This window comes from Ambystoma mexicanum, chromosome 5p, assembly GCF_040938575.1.
Source record: "Ambystoma mexicanum isolate Mex_15411 chromosome 5p, UKY_AmexF1_1, whole genome shotgun sequence".
Lineage (NCBI taxonomy): Eukaryota > Metazoa > Chordata > Amphibia > Caudata > Ambystomatidae > Ambystoma > Ambystoma mexicanum.
The window spans coordinates 1210630469-1210650559 of record NC_090930.1 but is presented as its reverse complement, the minus strand read 5'-3'; the positions used below and the strand labels follow the sequence as shown (position 1 = coordinate 1210650559).

Here is a 20091-nt window from a genome sequence, read left to right as displayed (position 1 = left end):
ATGGCTATCCACCAGCACCGAGACCCACAGACCTTTCCTTGAAGCCACTTCCACATGTAAAATTACACTTTGTTCAACCTTGACAAGGGACTCAGCCTCCTGATCGGAAACACACCCATCCGATACCACACCAACCACACCATTGTATTTGCACACACGGGCGTAATGCCATTTACATTTGCATTTTCTACACACCACATTAACAGCAGGATACTCCTTGGAACCAGTCAAATGGCTTGGCCAGCCACATTTCCTGCTAGGCTCCTTGCCTTCAGGCAACCTCCCCCATCGACGGTCACTTTTATCAAACTTCTTTCTGTTGGCCCCACCGCCTCCTTTTCCACGTGGCAAAACAGCCTGAACATCATCTCTGGAACCCTCTCTCTCGGTGACAATTTGCACGCTCGCTCTGGAAGCTTCAATGGCCCTGGCGATCTCAACCACCTTCTCCAATGGCGGGTCGCTTTCTATCCAAAGTCTTTCCCTAATCGTCTGATTACTTGTTTTCATCATTATCTGATTCCTGGTGTACTCATCAACAATCCCCGAAAACATACAAGTGCCCATCAAAGTCCACAATGCTGTCACATAGGCATCTATGGATTCGCCTGACCCTTGTGCTCCTGAGAAGAATTTATAACGCTCCAATACCACATTTATCCTTCTACCAAAGCGAACCTCTAGTTTCTTCAATGCAGTTTCATATGCACTCACAACTCTTTCTCCTTCTCCACTGCCAGGCACAGTCACCTCCTCCCTGGTAAGTGACAGAAGACTCGTAGCCCTTCAGTACCTATGCAGTTCAGAAGCGCTGCTTCTTTCTCATCATCAGAGAATTTCGCACCCCCAGCAGCCCTTAAATATACTTTGAAGGAGTCAATCCAATGGTCCCATGGGGCTGCTGGCTTACCCGGAGTTGGCAAAAATGCGGGGGGGGTCTGGCAGCAGTGTGCAACATGTCCTATGCACAGACACTAGGCCAGTCAAGACGTAAAATATTCTCCGGATACGTTAAATTGCCCCAACAGGAGAAGCTGCACAGATGAGTAACAAGTGGAGTCCCCCAGCGGGCTCACACAATAGTCTTGCTACTTGCACAATGCCTCCTCACCTGGTAATTGTTCCCAAACAATGTGTGTGCCCGTCCCACACAGAACCGCTATCCAGTCAACACCCCCCTGGAAGACACAGACAGTACCTTGGGGCAGGGAATGCCCTGTTGCGCTGCAACGTAATCAGGCGTCACCCCTTCTCGAAACGTATATGCCTCAGCCCCTCCTTCCAGCCGTAGGCGTCGCGTGCTTGGGTTCGTTCCTGGGGCCACGCCTCCGGATCTGATGTCAAGAGACCGCAGGGAAGGCTGACCACTGGCAGACTCCCAATGCCTCCGGGATGTGGTGGCGGCAACCAGTGCCTCTGCGTGCCTGTGCCGCTGCCCCACACACACAGCCGCCCCCCTCCTGAGAGCAGCCGTGGTACAACGGTGCGGGACACAGCACTCAGCAGAAGCAGCGCCTCCTTCCAACTGTGACCACTGCAACGGGTATTGCACCCGCAGTCTAAAATGCAGCCACCCCCGCCTGGGGCAGCGCCACAGCCCGATTTAGGCAACGGAGATCAGAGGCCACCTGCAGCGCCGGCAAACAGCTCGGCGCACCTCGGCAGCAGCGTCACAGACCACTTGTGCCCAATGCGACGGGGACAGCAGCTGCAGCCTGAGGCGGTCAACCACGCCTGGGGGAAACTCCACAGCCCAAACTCGACCGAAGAAGGCCACAAACTGCCTGGAACACCGGCACCGAGCACCGGTCGGCAGCACCGCCGTCAGATGCAAAGGGACAGCGCCAGGCCCGGGGCGGACGCACTCCGTGGCTCCTGCTCCTCCGATCCCCAGCCAGATGACAACAACAGCTGTGCACGCGGGGGCGAAGGGGTCCAGACATCTTTGTCGCCAATGAGGTAAACCAGGGACACGAGGTAGGTGTTTACCAGTTTATTCTGGACCCCAGAGGAGGCAAGCCGCCACTGGGCAACCAACAACCAACTGGCCCGTGTGGAATGTTGACCCATGAACATGGAACAACATTCCACACGCGCCATGCATGATACAGGATACAACACCCCTCTCTTGTTTCTAAGTACAGAGACATCAGCAGTAGGGTGACCTGTCATTCAAGGAGCTGGTGATTAAAGCATTGTCTACCACCGGCTCCTTGGATGAAAGGACTGCCTGCTGTGTGTGAGCTGGGGCACACTGGTGTTACACCTTTGGTGCGCCCAATCCCTTCTTTTGTTTAAAAGGAGGGGCTTGGCGCATCAAAGGTAATAATGCCAGTGCGTGCCAGCTCTACTTCTCCAGCTCCTCACTCATCCGCCTCCAACTCCCTCAGGGTTAGTCGCTGTTCCAAGCAGCAAGTGGGTGGTAGATCTTTCTTCTACTGGGGCCACCCTCTGGAACAGCCTCCTGGCCTCTCTGAAACTTGAGGAGAACCATCTCCGGTTCCGGAAGCACCTCAAGACCTTCCTCTTTGCTTCTGCTTTGTCCTCCTCTCCCTTGCTGATCTCCTGACTGAACCTGAAACTGCACTGGTTACCCGGCTACCATCTGATCTTGTGCCCAGGCCCCCCTACCACCTCCCGCCTCAGCCCCTGCCAGCTGCACACCTGCACTGTCCCCCGGGCAACCCTTGCACTTGGGGGCTGTTTCTGTATCCCAACAGCCCCTACTAGCACTTGACACCTGACGTCTACACTTACCCTTGCCACCAGTATTTATTTTACTGTTATCCTATGTACTGCACAGCCCCCTCCCCTTTTCCCCCTCCCCTGCACTTGCGTGATCTGAATGTCACCTAGCCTTGTAGGATCATTGTCTCTGTCCTCCCTGTTTCCCCTCCTTGCTGTGTTGCGCCTTGAAAAACTGGTGCATAGGCGCGTTATAAATGCCATATCATCTAATACCAGCAGCCCCGAAATTTAGGCGAGGGGTGGCTTTCCTTGGGGCCACGCCCCCAAGATGAGCCCCCGCGCCCTCGATTTCTAATCCCACTTAATGCACTGTTCTCGGGTGCTTCCGAACGTTGGCATTCATGAAGTGGGCGTGGTCTAGATAGAAGGAAAGAGAAAATAAATAGTAAGTGTTCCTGTCACGGAGGCGAGATGGCTGAGAGGAAGTAATGTAACGAGGAAGAACTAGGAGTACTGTCGATTACTAGTAAGTAAATACATGCCTTCTGTTGCCTTGTCTGGGAAATTGGAGCTTAATGGGGTCTGAACAGAAACCTTCCAGCGTGACCATCTCATGAAACAAATCTTGCCTCTTCTTCACTCTTATTGTTTGCGAGCTCCGCTGTCACTCCACCAGCGCGGCGCCTAGTAGGTTCTATTGGCACAGCAAAGAAGCCTGTGCAGGGACGTCAGCGCCGCAGCGGTCACGCGCTCCCCATCTGGAGGCGTGCTTTCGCGTAGTGACAGAAGCGGAAGTGCGCATCATACAGGGTGGTTTCGGTCAATGCGGAAGTGGGCGCTGAAGTGACAGGCTAGGGTGAAGTTTGGAAAGAGCCACTGGTAGCGACCGGGACAGTTCGGGGAATACAGTAGCCCACCTTGACACGGGCCATGGCAGCCAACGGCACCAACCTTCAGGTAGACTCCGAGCTTAAGGGACCCTGGCAACTAGTACCGTCGCTACCTCCATCCACCATGCTGTACAGGAGCCTGCGCGGGCCCCCGTTTACTGGGAGGCACGAACCAAACCGGTGTTGCTGGTAGAGTTGTAGTAGTGTTACTACTGGTAGAGTGGGTGTATCCGCGATTCCGCTTATTTGTGTTGGAACCTCTTTTGACCGATGCATGGCGCTCTGTCAAAGTGTTAATGTGGGGTCTCACATTGTTTTGCTGGCTCAGATTCGCGATCTATTTGCATTTATCGCGCAGGGTGAATGCTTTGTAGTTCCTTTACTCATTGCCTTGACTCTTCGGGTGAGGATCACTTGAGTTGGCAAAGTAGGAGGCGCTTAGTGCATACTGACAATGTCAACATTGCAATTTGGCTTACCTCTAAGGGTCTAACACTTTGAGCTGTTCACCCTAAACAAAAAGGAAACACTGGCGTTATACAGATGCGTAATTTTTGTGACTTTTGCATGTCAGGTTTTTGCCATGTCTTTTTCGAACGGAGGTGGTGATATCTGTTTATGGTCTGTCTCTTGTTTCCTCCTAATCGACTTTCAGGCCTGCTTGTTCTTCGTTTCTATGAAGCGTTTCTCTTGTTACAGTATAATTCCCAAATTCACTGGGAAGAATGAGACGTGGGTGGGTTATTAATCGTTAATCCTAGCTCTTTTATATACTTGTTTATATAATGAATAAACTTTGTTGAAGGGTAATGAGTGAACTTTTTTTTAAAGTAGTTCCCCACGCTAGAAAAATGAAGCCAAAACGTTGGAATGTGATATGTGTTGTGTTCTCATTGTTTTTCATTATGTCTGACTGGCGCTCCCTTTGGTGTGCGGGTGCTTGGAATGGAAGGGAGAGTGCGTGAGAGACAGCTGGCGGTTGGAAGGTGATGGAGGGAGTGGTGGGTCGTCCTTAAATGAAGACTCCTTATCTGCCTTTAAGTCTTACTTCCTTACTGCCCAGATACCACACTATGATAGTCTATTTATATAGCGCCTATACACAATGGCCCTCATTACGACCCAGGCGGTAAGGGGTTTACGCCGGCGTAAACATCGCCGACCCTTACCGCCTGAGTACGAGTTCCCTTAGCGCCATGGCGGATTTAACACCTGCTTTTAGCAGGTGTTAAAATCCATGGCGCTAAGGGACCTTGTTGTTAATTACGCCACCGTAATTTACGGTGGCGTAATTAACGCCTTCCCCACTCCCATTATGCCCTATGGGGCAAAAATGGGAATGGGGAAGGGTAAATAGGGATTGGGGACTTACCGCCCCGCAAAGGTCGGAATGGGGCGGTAAGTCCGCCAACCACCATGGCGGAGTTGGCAACTTAGCGCCATGGACCATGGTGCTAATAGCGCCATGGTCCTCCGCCAAGGTCCTAATGAGGCCCAATGTGTTTCAAGGCAATGGCTGGAACAAGGGAAAACATAATGACATTCTTGCAGGCCATGAACAGTAAGGATGTGAAATTAACTATCTACTCGGCCTGACGATATTTCAGTGCAAGAGCTAAGACATAGATAAGGAAGGGAGGGGGAGAGTGGGAAGGAAATGGAAACAGAGAAGTGACACGTACACATTTCTGGTGGAGCCGGAGAAAAACAAAAGGTAAGGGAGAGGGGGGCAGAAGGGGAGGGGAGGAACAAACCAAGCGAGGCCTGATGACATTTCAGATAGTGCTGGGGGTAAACAAGTAAGGGAAGGGGGGAGGAGACAGACGAGGTTGCTATCATACTAGGTCCAGGGACAATTCTGTTAGAGTAAGTGCACAGAAGAAAGTAAGGGGAGGAGAGGAGGAGAGAACAGAGAGCAAGCAGTCAAAAAGAGAGGGGTAACAAGAGGGGAGAGTGAATATAATTGCGGAAGTCAGTAGTAACAACTAATGTTGCAAGCCAGGATACAAGACGAAGACGAGAACAGCATGATTCAGGGCCATCATGAGTACAAGATACAAAGGAAGTCCAGCATGAGAGTTGAGAAAGGGTGACACACCTTGAATCAATGAAGTCCATAAAAGTCAAGTCCAGCATTGGCCACTAGACGGTGATGGTGAAACCCAGAATGGATCAGGACAGAGTCCTCAAGAAGTAGGCTGGAGATGGGGGCGGGGGGAATATAACTTTATTCAATTGTTTATATTGCACACACTCGATAAAATAGGCCTTCACGTTCACTTCATTGCAGAACCTGGTATTTACAGCGGTGTTAGACAAATTCCAACTATAGTAAACGTCTAACTAAAATACATAGCCATTGTTGAATGCAATGTCTGTACTATTAAAAAAAGACTAGCACCCGGCGCACCTTGTAAAGGTATATCGGCTAGTAGCTCGCTTGTTTTTTTGTTCTTTGACACGATCCAAGTTTAAAACTAATATAACATGTTTACAAACTAGATAGCTGTATTCGTTTGTCTAGCAGAACTTTTGTTAATGTCTTGAAGGAAAATCTCATAAACCTTTGGACGTTATTATTCGTTTTTGCAAGTCAGAATACTTGCACGTTTAAAATGATGGTACTACTTGAATTTCTGTGAGTGGGACCAAATGGCGAGGCAAAAGGCAAGCACAGACTGTTGCAATTCTCATACCATTAAACACAGTGGAATCTATGGCAGTCTTGGACTTCCTGCCACCTACGATTGGACGTTTTGGGCATTTTCTGAGCTTAAAAAATGCAAGGAAAGGATTTGTCAGAAGCATTGCTAAGAGCGTTTCCCAATATCTTTGACCGCTTACCCGCAATATCCCCTTTATTGTCATTCTTGAAACCCATTCTAAAAGGTATATTAAGAACAAAACAATTACACACACGGGACAAACTATCTCTGGTATACATGCAATGTACTCTCTGGACGTGACTCTGTAGACCTTTTTGAAGTAGATAAATGGCATCCCAGATCTTTAAATTAGTTACAGCCGTGCAAGTATACGTCATTACAGAGATTATTTTTTGGTGACGCTTACTACTGGCATATGCTTTTGCAACTTTTTTTAGTTTTGTCTAAGGTGGAGTTGATGGAATAGAAAAAAGCACCTCCGAGAATGCCCATTCGTATTTATACGTGATAATGTGTGGGGCATTCGGCTCTGAGAAGGGTTTGTTTTTCTCTTTATTGTTAAGCCCACCATATTTGTATGGCTTCTGAACATTTACTTTTGTTGTTTGCAGGTGTTGGTTTTTATATTGCATGCTCAGTTGCTAATTGTATTTACTCTTCTCAAAATTAAACCTTTTATACATTTTTCATGAGCACATACTTCATTACGTGTTGCATTTTTTAGCAAGCCCTGACAGGCCAACAAGGTTGGGTTTGTTAGACTGACTAGATGTTTACTAGTGCAACTTGTGTTCAGTATATATGTTTTTGTAAGATATTGCCTGAAGATGTGACATGTGGTTATAGTCTCAGTAGCAAGTTCAAGATTTCAGTGGAAATTGAGTCCCAACTCCCTTTTTATCCAGTGCACTTCACAAGTTATTCAGTCATTAAAAATGCAGCATCCGTAATCAATCTGGGCGGAGGTATTGACTGTTTACTAGAGAACTGTCCTGATTGAAACTAAGCAGTTTCTTTATACTTCGCAGTAGCAGAAAGCATGGTTAAAAATGTCAAGTTGTGAGCTACTAGCCAGGCATGCAAAGTCACTTGCTCCCTTAGTACTCCAAATGCATATAGCAAACCTTTTCTTACTCTGCTAGCGTCAATTATCACTCGCCAATGTTAACTTAGAAACTGTAGTACTTTATTTTTTCCCCCTTTCCGTTCATCCCCTTTTCTCAGAATTCTCAATTCATCTCTCCTAACCCCGCGTGGATTAAGGACCCCATGCATTTTCCTTTGTTCTACATCAAGCCCCGTCCCCAACTTCATCTAACTGTTCATCCCAGAATACAGACTCCTCATGACTATAAACAAACCAGCCCCCCACCTTCCCATTAGTTCATATTGTTTACATCATGCCCTTAACGTCAAACTGGGCCGTAACGGGAAAGGAAAAGCGTCAGAAAAGAAGGGAATGAGATAAAGTAACGAAAAGGCTTACCATACCCTCTTCAGTCTGCCTAGCTGTCCAAAAAGTTTCACAAAGCCCTCTGAATAATGATCCACAGTCCTGTGTTGCATACATTGCTATTTCCATGTCTACCAGCTTCCTGATTTCGGTCAGTCCTCCACCCTGAAAAATACAAAAAAATAATAATGTCGGAATGAACTATAGATCAAAATAATACATTTAGGGAACTGGTCCAATTCTGAGCATTGATTGTCATTGTCCTCTTGGGGGCACCTGAAAGGGTAGACCACAGTAACTTTTTTGCTTGGCTTGCTTCAACTTGTGGGATACGGGACATGGTCTGGTGTTGGCTCCAATCCTTCTATCAATTAACATTCCTCGGGTCAAACTGGAGCTCTTCATTTCAAAGCTATTAAGCATGTTATGTTCCCTTATGTGTCATCAGTTGCTCCTTTTAATTGCCACTGTCTTTTGGTCCCAAATCGGAAGGTTATTGCGTAGCACAGCATTGAATGCTGCATTTAAACCTTTGACTCTGAGATCATATCAATGAAGGGAATGCTGTTTTGGAACAGAGAAGGTTGTGCTTAGAATGCTGCTTTCTGTTCCCTGCATGTAGTATGACCAAAACATTGTTGCACCTTTTTAGTTGAGGTTTCCCAAGGTTGTCTATGGAACCAAAATGAAACCTTCACTTTATTGGGTAAATATCTGCGTCCCCCAGTGCTTGAGAAATGGTGATGCTCGAATTGATAATGCCAGTTCACATGGTTCAATTTCCAATCCCTGTTTGATGTATGGTAAATTGATGCCATCAAACCTCGAGTTGAGTTTTTTTGGGAGAACAAAGCCCAAGTGGAGATTTACTTGAAAACACACTCATGATGATTGCTCCACAAGGATAGGGGTATTGAGTTAGCAGAAGTATAGCATGGTACACATTATCTTGACGTCAAAGCCAGCATTGGGGCAGAAGGATAGTAAGATACTATTCAATCTTTCACTACCAAACTATTGTATAATTAAATGCAGCCTTGGGATTGCGACCTTAGCTGCATATGCAATTGTAATAAAGGTTCTAAAAGAGACCAGGAGATGTCTAAAATGTTATGTTGGCTTGCCCTCACGGGGATGGGGCAAGGAGAAATTGACTTTGCCCATTGCAGGTAACATGCACCGTAAGATCTAAAAAGGAACCACTTTGCATCTTAATGTGATTTAGTAATTTTTGGGGTTGCAGAGTAATTGAAAAGTAACTGGTTCAGGCCTCAAAATGTATTGTCTCGTGATTATGACCTCTTGGTGGGTAAGAAGTGATGTGCTGTGTGCAGTCAGCGGACTGAGGGGGTGATTAACTTTGTATTGCTTAGCTTACAACCCCAATTTTTCTTATTTACCGCCCCTCCCCTGCCCCCCCCCAGTTAGATGTTTGTTTGTTAAAGCCTGCCAGCAGGGCACACAATCTGCACTTGCAGTTGGCTGGTGACAATTGACTCTCTAGGCATGTAAGACGTGTGTTGTATGTATTCATCTAGAATTGAGGTAGTGAGTGACTTTTTATGGCTGGATAATGGCTTGTGACTAGAAATTATTAACCCTGCCTGCTACTGTCATTTTATTGTATGCTATATGCTTGCTTAGAATTGTTTGGGTTTTGAAATCTTGACAGTAAATCATTTGATATTCGATCTTGGGTACAAAGAAATTGGTAATTGCTCTATTTTTACTTGGCAATTTCGCGTTTACTTATTTGTATTTATTGTACAATATGCCAGTGAATTGTAGGATAAGACCCCATAAGTAATCCAGATTAGTCCATAAAGTGCACCGGAGCAAGAAATACAAACATTTATTACATGCAACCACGGCTGGGAAACATTAAAAATAAATCATTTAGTGATTAGTACAAAATGGTGAAATTGTATAGTGAAGTGCAGCGTTTCAGCATTACCAATGTTTTAAAATATTTAGGCAATGTTATCCTCTGATTGGTTGCTCTATAGGTCAATCTATACAGTTCCTAGCCTTATTGGCTTATCCTAACCCTCGAGACACTGCTAATGATTTCATATTTATCTGTTACTTTCCCAGATTTGTTATTGGGCAACCAAGGTTCAATTTTGTTTCATTCAGTCCTTGGTGTCTGATTGGAGGTGCTCCTGTGGCCCTCGTGGGGTGGGCCACCTTTCTCATCACTAACCAAGGGCATTGTGAGGTGCGGACAGTGTGGCAACAGTTGTTTATTTTACATCCAGGTCTCATGGGAACTAAAATGCTGATACCATCTTACCGTTCTTGCCCTTCACGCTTCGTCATGCAGCAACATATTATTTCAATGTAGATTGGAAACTTGCAAAACGCTGTTCCATCCTTTCTCATGGCGGATGTGCATGACCTTGTGTGTTAAGCTTGTTGCTCTGGGCTGAGCACTTGTCAAGATTATGTGCGTGTGTTCTACTTCTATGTGAACTAGTGATAGAGCAACTAAAATCATTCCTATAATTTGTTAAGGTGCCCAACTCGATGCACAATCTCCAGGATTGAACTTTTTCCATCACAGCTAATAACTGCGCAGCCTTTTACTCCTTCCCCTTATGGCCCCTGTTTCCCTTAGCAACATTTGATTAGGTCATGCTTCCGTGTACCTTTTTGGCAGGGAAAGGGTTTCACCTCATACTTCTGACCAATGACTGTGCTCAAGGCTGCCAACCTTGCCACTGCATTCTTTCGTAATATCCTAAACTGATTGTCTTTGCTGTGTAAAACAGTTTTTAATGTTTGAAGGCCTTCTATCCCACTGGCGTATATGCCTACTCTTCAATCTTGAGGCATACTAAAGTTTTGGCACTTGGAGTGTGCTGATTAATGCATGTACTGATGAATGCATGTATTTATGTCTAACTAGATTGTGTGTTCTCTATTGCTTGTGTTGCGGTCGCACTCCTACCTACCTGGTGTGTTTCTCAGTTCATATTGTCTGTGCTATTGTGTGTACATGTGTTTCGGTTAGGGCCTAATGTCTATCCCTATGTTACTCTGTCTTTGCGATTACTTGTATGGCTTGGTCTTAGTTTATCTGCTGATGCTCCAGGTAAGATTTGGAAGCAGGAGTATTTTACTTCCTATTTTTTAAAGTTGGGAGTAAAATGTTTTTTTGGGAGAAAACATGTAAGTTCAATTCCAAAACGGAGTATTTTATAAGTGAGTAAAAACTAGAAAGCGTGAATGTTTTTGTAGTAATTATCTCTATGCACCTAGTTCTTCATACACATTTACTTCTTTAGATAAGGCAGTTACAACAGTAGTTTCTTCCAGTGGTACTATGTGCACTTCTGGTCCAAACAAATCCATAGATCTGTGTGAGTGAAAGCAGTGGCACATGGTTCTAGGTGTCTGGTTCCTATTTTTTTTGGGAGTATTTGCCTATTATTATGATGTAAAAGTAGCTGATACACCCCATATGTGTAGGGCTGCTATCTGCACAGGTTTCTCTGTTTGTTTGCTGGTTGCTATCCTTCTTGTGTGACAGCAAGATCTATCCCCACTACTAGCAATTGTCCATAGCCTAATTCTATCGCAGCACACTTGTCTACTAGATGGTTGCTCTAGCTCCTAACGCACTTCCTACCTCTACGGTCTACTTACTTGCCTCTACTCTTACATGCATGTCACAGTGACTTTTTCACACACTTGTTGGTTCATGATGTGTCTCATATTTTGGCACATCTATACCTACAGTGTAAGTGTGTATGTGTGCGCTGCTTTTCCATTTAATCGCTCAATGAAGGGATATGGTGGGAATGACAGGTTAATATGCTTACGACCGCTTCCTTTTGGCCTTTGATGTGTATCCTGACTCGTGCTTCATGGGTTTTCTCAGTTTGTATTTCCTCTCACATGTGGGATGTAGGACGTTCATCCCACCAGAATTCACTGTACATTTAGTAATTTAACATATATGCATTGTATAAGGACGCATGTTTAATGGAATAGTTGTCTGATAAACATTATGTATGATTGATAACTGCGACTGCCTGAATGAACCAAGCATGAAAGTCCTGTAAATGGTTGTCCTGGCTAAACAATCGCAGAACGAAAACGTGGGCATTCAGTATGAATATTGTTGGGATTTTTTCTGAATATCACTGGCATAGGGTTCAGAGAGACCAACTCCCAGTAGTATTGAATACTTACCTTCAAGTGACTTTAAGCCCCACGGATAAACGTTCTTGAACAATAAGGCTTCACTCTAAGGAGAGGGAGGATTTGTTTAGGTACATTTTGCACACACAGACACGACAATGTTGAAGCAGTAGTTATTGAAAATATATATATTTCTTCCAACCGACTCCCTCCCCCATAGCACTGTGCCTCCAACCTTATGCCTCCAGGCGTGGCCGGAGCTTGCCACACAATTCTATGGACAAAACTTGTTCAACGACTCGCTCCTTGCCTTTCATTCCAGGACGATATTCGTAACAAGAAAAAGCCTGAGTACTCGGTTCTGTTTAAAGCACATGTATTTATTTACGTTTAATGGAACATGGTTTTAAAAGAGAGCTAGTGTTCCTCTTCCTCTGGCTCACCAGTATTCAAACTGTGGGGCGCAAACCCTGCGCCCCATGTTCACAGCAACTCTGACAAAACGTTTTTTTATTTTTTGGTTTAGACTCCTTGGAGCTTGCCTTTCTGGGCCCTTGTGTATCTGGGTCTCTCGAGTCCTAGGCATTAGTCCTCACCTTCTTGCACTGGCATGGAGTTTGCAACTCCCTCTTGTGGAATTGGTGAAAGCGTAGAGCTCCTGCCACACAAGGATGGTTAGTGATGAAGCCCATTTCATTCACAGCTAGGCCCTTGCTCTACTTTCAAAGGTGCAATGCAATCTCTAGCTGCTACTGTCTTAGAACCATGGAGGCTCTTAAAATGGTGACAAATCAAAAACGCAAGGCCTGCCCATTTCCCACATTCTCTTGATACACAAACTCCCCATGGTCTTCAATTATATCATTGCATAACCAGTGTCCCGTATAAAGAGTAACACATTTAGGAATGTGTATTTGCCACATCCACTCTCTCCTTCGTTTACTCCAGTGTACACGTATACAAATAAAAAAAATGAAAGACAAAAACAATTAAAATGAATATAAGGTAAATGAGGATCATCAGTATCATCTTAAACGAGTACAAAAGCTTCGGGAGGAAAATCATCTTCATGGCATTAAGCTACCCAAGCCAAGAGAGAGTTAAATAACCCCATTTCTCTAGGTCCCCAAACGTTATCGACCCGAAAGGTCGTATCCAGAAGACCATACACATGGTTTTCCCGCATTAGGCATATATAAAATCACAAATCTGAAAATACCGAGGTATGTGTGCAGGGGTGCCCCCCCCCCGCACACATAAAAGTGAATGCGGGGGACATTTAAAAAAAATTAACGTCAAGATCGAATTGCAAAATACAGCACATTGGGCCTCTGCATTTTGCAATTCTATCTTTTCGTCCTACATTATTTTAATCTACATCCTCCCCAAAAAACCTTGAAACCGGGGGAGGGAAATCCACCTAATAGAGCCTCTGCATGTCCCTTGCAACAATTATTCCCGAATATCACACCTTATTCACACTGATCCTCATTCCCAGTGGGTCCTTGTCTGGACAGTCCCCTCCCCCATTTGACCCAAGGGAAATAGAGTGGACTTTTCCTCATTGATTTTGAACCCCAAAAGATTTCCGTATTGTTCAATCAGTTCCACTGCATCTGGGACTGAGGTTACAGGGCTTTCCATATGTGCAACAACATATCGTCGAAACCCAGTTTATATTCTGCCCTGCCCACAACTATTCCTTCCACTCACTGGTCATCCCTCAACTTTTGGGCTAAAGGCCCCAATGAGAGAGCTAATACATTTTGGCGAAAGGGTGGCAGCCTTGCCTAATCCCCCGACCTTGTCCAAACCAACAGGTAAAGCCCCCATTTGCAGGCACACGAGTAAACTGCCATGATTCCCTGTACGAATTTGTCCCCAAAACCAAACTTGAGGACTGCCCTAAGAAAACCCCATTCGATTCTGTCAACGGCTTTTTCTGCATCCACTGACAGGAGAGTGGGTTCTCCTCCCTCGTCTCGAGCATCATTGATCAAATGCAATGATTTACTCGTGTATGCTCCTTGATGTCCCCTTATAAAGCCCATCTGGACCGTGTGGACCAGCCATGGCATGTACACCTCCAGCTTCGAGGCCAGGACACAGGAAAATATCTTTGCATCAACATTGAGAAGCGAAATCGGGTGATACGAGCCGCAAACCCAGGGGTATCAACCCTCTTTAGGTATTACAGAAATAAGTGCACAAACAAACGATTTGGGGCCCTGACTGGTCTCCAGGATGTTGTTAAACAATTCAACCAGGAACGGAAGTAGCGCAATTGCAAACCCATTTATAAAAACACGAAGTGAATCCATCTTCCCCCAGCACTTTACCCAGCTGCAGCTTTCCAATCACACCCAGAATCATCTCCTCCCAAGGGATAGCTGCATCCAACCCCCTAGCCTCCTCAGCAGTCAGTGTTGGTAATTGGACCTCGCTCAAATAACTTTCATTTCCTCCACACCGGGCCATCCCCCCTTGATATAAACCCTCGTAAAAGGCGGCAATGGTCTCCAGAATCCCTTCAGATGTCACTTCTATCACGTAATATTTCTTCTTCAGAAACTGGAGCTTACGACTATCCTGCTTTCCTCCACAAGCCTCAATTCTTCCCTCTTACCCCTCACCTCTTCTTCTATCCATTCTCCCACAAGTCCCTCTGATGCCTGAATCCGCCCCTCCAGGGCCCCAATCTCGTATGAAATCTATTTTCCAGCCGTGTCCTCTTCTTTTTCCTGACCCCCCTCTCTAATCAATAAACCCTTCCAAGTTGCGGTAGCATCCCACACTGTACCTCCCCTGTATTGTTAAGAAGAAAAAATTCCCTAACTGCCCCCTCAAACTCCTTCCTAAACACCAGGTCCTCCATAATCTGTTTCTCTGCGCCATCGCTGCCAGGAGCTCTGTCAGCCCACAGCCATCTTTTTTGGGCTCTCTAGCACCCCCTAAGCCCCCTGCCAAAATATCCATTTTGAACTTCTTCCTACCAGACTTAGTGAGAAGGGAAGGATAGTCGATGGAGAAACAGTTAGAGAAGATGGGAGAAACAGAAAGCGGCATGGGTGAGGTGGAGAGAGACGGAGGAGAAGGGGGAGGGAGAGCAGGGCAGAGTAGGACGGTGCAGTCACTGGGCCAGCAGGTTACAGGAAAAGCACGCAGTACAAGCAAGGGCGCCGCACATTTGTAAAACGCAGCTACATTTGATATTAAGCGAAATGCAAAAACGCAGCTACATTTGATTTTAAGCTAAATTCAAAACACAGCTAGATTTGATTTTAAGCTAAATGCAAAAACGCAGCTAGATTTGATATTAAGCTAAATGCAAAAACACAGCTAGATCTGAAATGCAGCTTGCTTCAGAATGCTAGCAATGGGTGAAAACGCAGTGCATTCAAGGCTGTAAGCGTGGAAGACAAGCTGAGAAGGAAACGGGTAGGAGTGTGTCCAGAAGGAGGTAACTAACCCATAGTTCTATCTAGGAGGGGAGGGAGTGTCCTTCCACACTAGGGATCAGCATCATAAGTATAAGGTGATCTGGAGTGCATGGTCTCTATGCTTAGCTATTCCACCCCTCCCCTGTTTTATCAGACCCTGGTTTTTTTTCTCTTCCTTCCCTTCTTTCCTTTCACAAACATGATCGCTGAGATTTAATTCTTGTATGTTTTGCACTTACGTATTAAAATGCAAATGCTCTTTTATTGCTTCTTTGTGTTCTCTTTAAAACAATAAATACTATTATTAAAAAAGGAAAAAAATGTGTATAAAAGGTTGGAACATAATATCCTTTTTACAACATCGATTATCATGTCGCTACTGAATGGTGCAACAATGTATAATTATTTTTTGTAACTAAAGTAAATATGGTTCTCCCAAATATAAATTATTTTCTAATTCAGTCTTCGAGTCAGGATATATTATTATGCCCTGATCTCTTGATGCACAATTCTTCCACGTACAACCAGAAATCCTGGACCACTCAATTTGTATTCAAGGATTTACCCCTGCTAGACACACAAAAATAATATTGAATCCAAAACATACCAATTGTCTGAGTAATCCACATACGTCTCAAGTGGTTCATCATAGTCTTTGTTAAGCTGAGCCTCGCATTGCGTTGCTTACATCGCTTGGTTACCCGGGTGTCGGGTCTTCTGGAGCCTTCCACGCTGCCCGCCTACTGGACTAGTGATGCATAGCGGGACAACATGGACAAGCCCCTTTCCCGACAGCCTGGATCGGAAATAACAACCGCCCAGATGAGGTCCCTCCTAGCACCACATAATGCATCCATTGCTCGGTGAGTGGCGCTAGGACAGTGCGTACACTCTGAGTGGGCGACGGGTAATGAACCCCAAAAAAAAGGAAAGGATACTGGGAGAAGCTGGAGGTAAGGAGCCAACAGAGCAAGGAGAGACGGGGAGCTAGGAGGGCAGAAGAACCAGGTAATGGGGTGTAAGCAGAGGGAGAAGCAACAATGAGAGCCAGGATTCGGAAGGCTAGGCAGGTTGCCAGGAACGGAGCATTTCCTCATGGAACAGAAGAGGATTGCGAAGTGCGGTGTCTGGCTTTCACAATGCTTTTTAAATGCACCGGCACTGAAAAGAGGCTCAGCCTTGCGGTCCCTGTTGCTGGGGGCAATGCACTACATGCAGGGAGCCAGCATGATGGTCCCTTGCGCATGCAGCTTTTCAGATCATTGCAGCACCTAGCCGACTGTTGGGTGTTCTTGTGGGGGCCGCCACTTTGGATGGACTGCAATGCTGCTGCCCAAGCGCCATATGGGATGGCTCTGCTAGCCGATGCGACACCCACGGTAGGTGGGGGCCGGAACAGTGTCCTGTATTATCATTATCCTTAAGATAAGCCATCATTCCTAAATTCCTAAAGCAACGTTCCTTTTCTTTTGGAAGTCCTAGATAAGGCTGCAAACATACACTTCACGAACATCTGTGCCACCAGGTCATGCATTTCTTCTCTTATATATAATGTATTTCAAACCTCTGCACGACCCACTGGTGGATTTAGGTTTGCATTTTCAAGATGGTATTTCACCTAAATGGATACACCAACACAGTTTAGTGTTCTTCACCTTTCAGAGGATTTTTAGCTTGGTGGCTTTTAATTGGCTAAGGCTAAAATCAACCTCATGATTTCTCCCAAGTCCTCTGGAATTATCTCGAATTGGTCCATCAAGATCTTGGATAAAGTGAAACTGCTCTGTATGATTTTGGATGCAGTCTAGTCTATGACCTGTCAAATCAGTAGTGTTATTAGTTCCACCAACTAGCACCCAATGGTCCTTAGACGATGCCAATATTGTCTGACAATATTGTGCCAATCTAGCTAGGCCCATAATGGGGTCTAAGATTGACTATTGAAAAACTTGTATCTTAGCTCAACGAAACAAAGAGATCCAACGATTACAGGTTAAAACTAGCCGGCTTGTATGGTCACAAAGAGTCCCTAATGGGACCATTATTTCCCCAGTTTTGAAGTTCTCTTTTAGCGCTAGGATTGGGTTTAAACTCCTTGTGCTCATTCATGAAACATTTTATGTCAAGTGCAGGGTTCGGGATTGAGGGGAGCTGGGAGATAATTGGCTCAAAAGCCTGGTTAGCTTGATTGGAATAGCTTCCGGTAGCTACTTTTGGCGCCCCAAGCCAACGGGTGCCACACAAGAATAACTATGTGCTTGGTAAATTACATAGAAGGTGCATTGGATGCAAAAACCTAAAATATATTTTATACACAATGGCTCATGTGTGCTGGGCACACAGTTATAGTTTGCATTGCATGTGGAATTTAGATTTGTGGTATTCTTTTTGTATTCACTCCTTATTTTACAGCAGAGAGAAAGTGAGTGAGGTGCCATCATAAGAGGTGGCAGAGATGAAAATGAGGCGGTAAAGGGACAGCAACAGTGACTGATGCAGTAACAAATAGAGGTAGTAACAGAGTTATGGCTGTTGTAGCAAACATAGGTAATGACTTAAGTGAAAGGTAGCAGCAATACAGCAGAATTGACCGTAAGTTAATTCTTATATTCCAAAGAGTTAAATCTTTTGCAAGGTCAAGCACTTTTGGGTGCTAGACTTCAGTACAACCTTTTTCTTTTGATCTGAGAAACACCTGATCTTTTACCCTTTTGATGAGCAGTTCTAATGTGCTTATCTTGAATCCCTGTTACTGCTCTTGGAATCTTTGATGGTCACCAGAACGCTGAGAGACTACTGCTTACCAACTTGTATACAGAGCAGAATAAAAATGTGATGTTACTTCTGCATGACGCACGCGATGAAGTGGCATATCTCTGTATACCAGACATTTAGGCTGCTTTCCTTCTGCTTTTAACAATCAAAAGAACCTGTCCTCCTACCCACTTTTCAACAAATGTTTTCCCTGGCCATGCTGCTGACCGCAATGGCTTCGGTTGGTCTAGCAAGTGCACACTTGACAACAGCCTCTATCCTACAACGAGTGAGGGAGACCGAGCACTAGATCACAGTATGATATGCTAGGTACAGTTACTTAATTATAAAATACTTTGCGCATACAGTTTAATTTATAGTAGGTTAGCATCAAGTATAGCTAATAGTAAGTATTGTAAAGAAAAGGTACCCAAAAAGTTAGGTTTATTCCCATAGGACTCAAGGGGTCATAGACCTATAGTTAAGCTACTGTAATGGTTAAACCATAGGTAAGTGTACACTGACCGCTTTCTGTGTCAAGAAGAAGGCAGGCACGCAACTGGGGAGTCCGGAGAAGCCCACAGAAAGCTCAGTCCAGGATCCACCACTAAAGATTGAAGGGGATGGCTGCAGCACAAGGCATCAAGCTCCATGGAAAAATTCTGTAGTCAGAGGGGTTGACAAAAGGGGTATGCAAACTTGCCTCAGAGACACAACAACTGATAGGTAACGATGTGTAGGAGACCCAAGGACGTGCACTCACAGAAGGCTACTATGATGGATGCCTAAGGGCCACAGTAGCTTAGGATGGTTAGGGTGTAATGCATAAGGTAAGCAGTATCTAATCACATTTTGCCATGCAAATCTGTAGGTTTGGTAATCACTTCAACACTTGTGTAGCACAGCTCTTTTAAATTACACTCTTCTAAGAAAAACAGAGGCCGCCCTAAGGTCTTCTCTTGCCCCCAGACCTCTCTGAATCATCCTTCCTTTGTTCACAGCCTCTTTAAAGGGGATAATGGAGAGGGCAACAGTAATGGTCTGTGTGGAGAGAGAGGGAGAGGGAGAGGGAGAGAGAGGGAGGGAGAGGGAGAGAGGAAGAGGGAGAGAGAGGGAGACCGACCTACCTTACAATGGGCAGTTTACAGTTCTCTACCTACTTTACCCATTTCCCTGCCTACTATGCTTTCCAATACAACACTGTTGCCTTTGCCCTTATATCATTTATCTATGTTCATGCAGATCTGAAGTTTCTTCAGCAGGACCCTCCCTCTGGAATGGCCTTCCTGCCCCTCTGAGATGAGCCGGATCTTCTTAAGTTCCGTAAACTTCTCAAGACTTTGCTTTTCTGCTCCTCCTTCCCTCTCCCCGGCCCTCGCTAATTTCCCTGTGTTGCTGAGATTGGGGCCTGGCCCTTATGTGCCCAAAGGGGCCTGGCTCTCCTTCACCCAGTCTACCCTAGCATCCCTCAACCAGCACTTCCCTTCGGGCACGCTTCCCTGACTAGCCTGAACCTGGTCCTCCCCGTCCTTGCAATGGCTGAACCGTCCCCTGTTTCCCCTCGCACTTGCCCTCCTGGTCTCCCCTCAGCACTTGCTCAGCCCCTGAGGCCCCAGCCTTCCTGCACGTCTCCCCTCCACCTTCCCTATGCCCTGCCTTTGCCTCCTGACCTACCCTCACCCCCTGTACTTATTGTCATTGAACTTGCATGGTCTGAATGTCACAAGACCTAGTAGGACCATTTTATTGTTGTTTTTCTCCCTTGTTCCGCCCCCTCCCCCTGTTTTATCTTGTGGTGCCTTGAAGAAACATGTGTATAAGGGCCTTATGACTGTCCAATAAATAAAAGTAACGGTCAAAATTTCCAGTACATCTACAGGTGTGCTGCAACACTATTTAGTCCAGATATCTTTGATTACTTCATATATTCGCACACCAGGAAGATGCACTAGTCAATCGGGAAGCTGTCCATGCAGGTGGAAACTGCATGTAATCGTCCAGGTTCTACTCTGGCGACCTTCATATCTCCCCTGGCTGCCACCTTGGTACTGGTG

The 20091-nt window shown here is 45.6% G+C and overlaps 1 protein-coding gene across 1 annotated transcript in view; it reads left to right on the top strand.

Moving 5' to 3' along the window:
- The first annotated feature begins 3469 nt into the window (after window positions 1-3469).
- Window positions 3470-20091, top strand: part of VPS4B (vacuolar protein sorting 4 homolog B) — a 582532-nt gene continuing 565910 nt past the window's right edge. Inside the window, exon 1 of the mRNA XM_069613692.1 lies at window positions 3470-3645. Coding sequence (XP_069469793.1) covers window positions 3619-3645 — 27 coding nt within the window. The 5' untranslated portion in view covers window positions 3470-3618. The remainder of the gene's footprint in view (window positions 3646-20091) is intronic.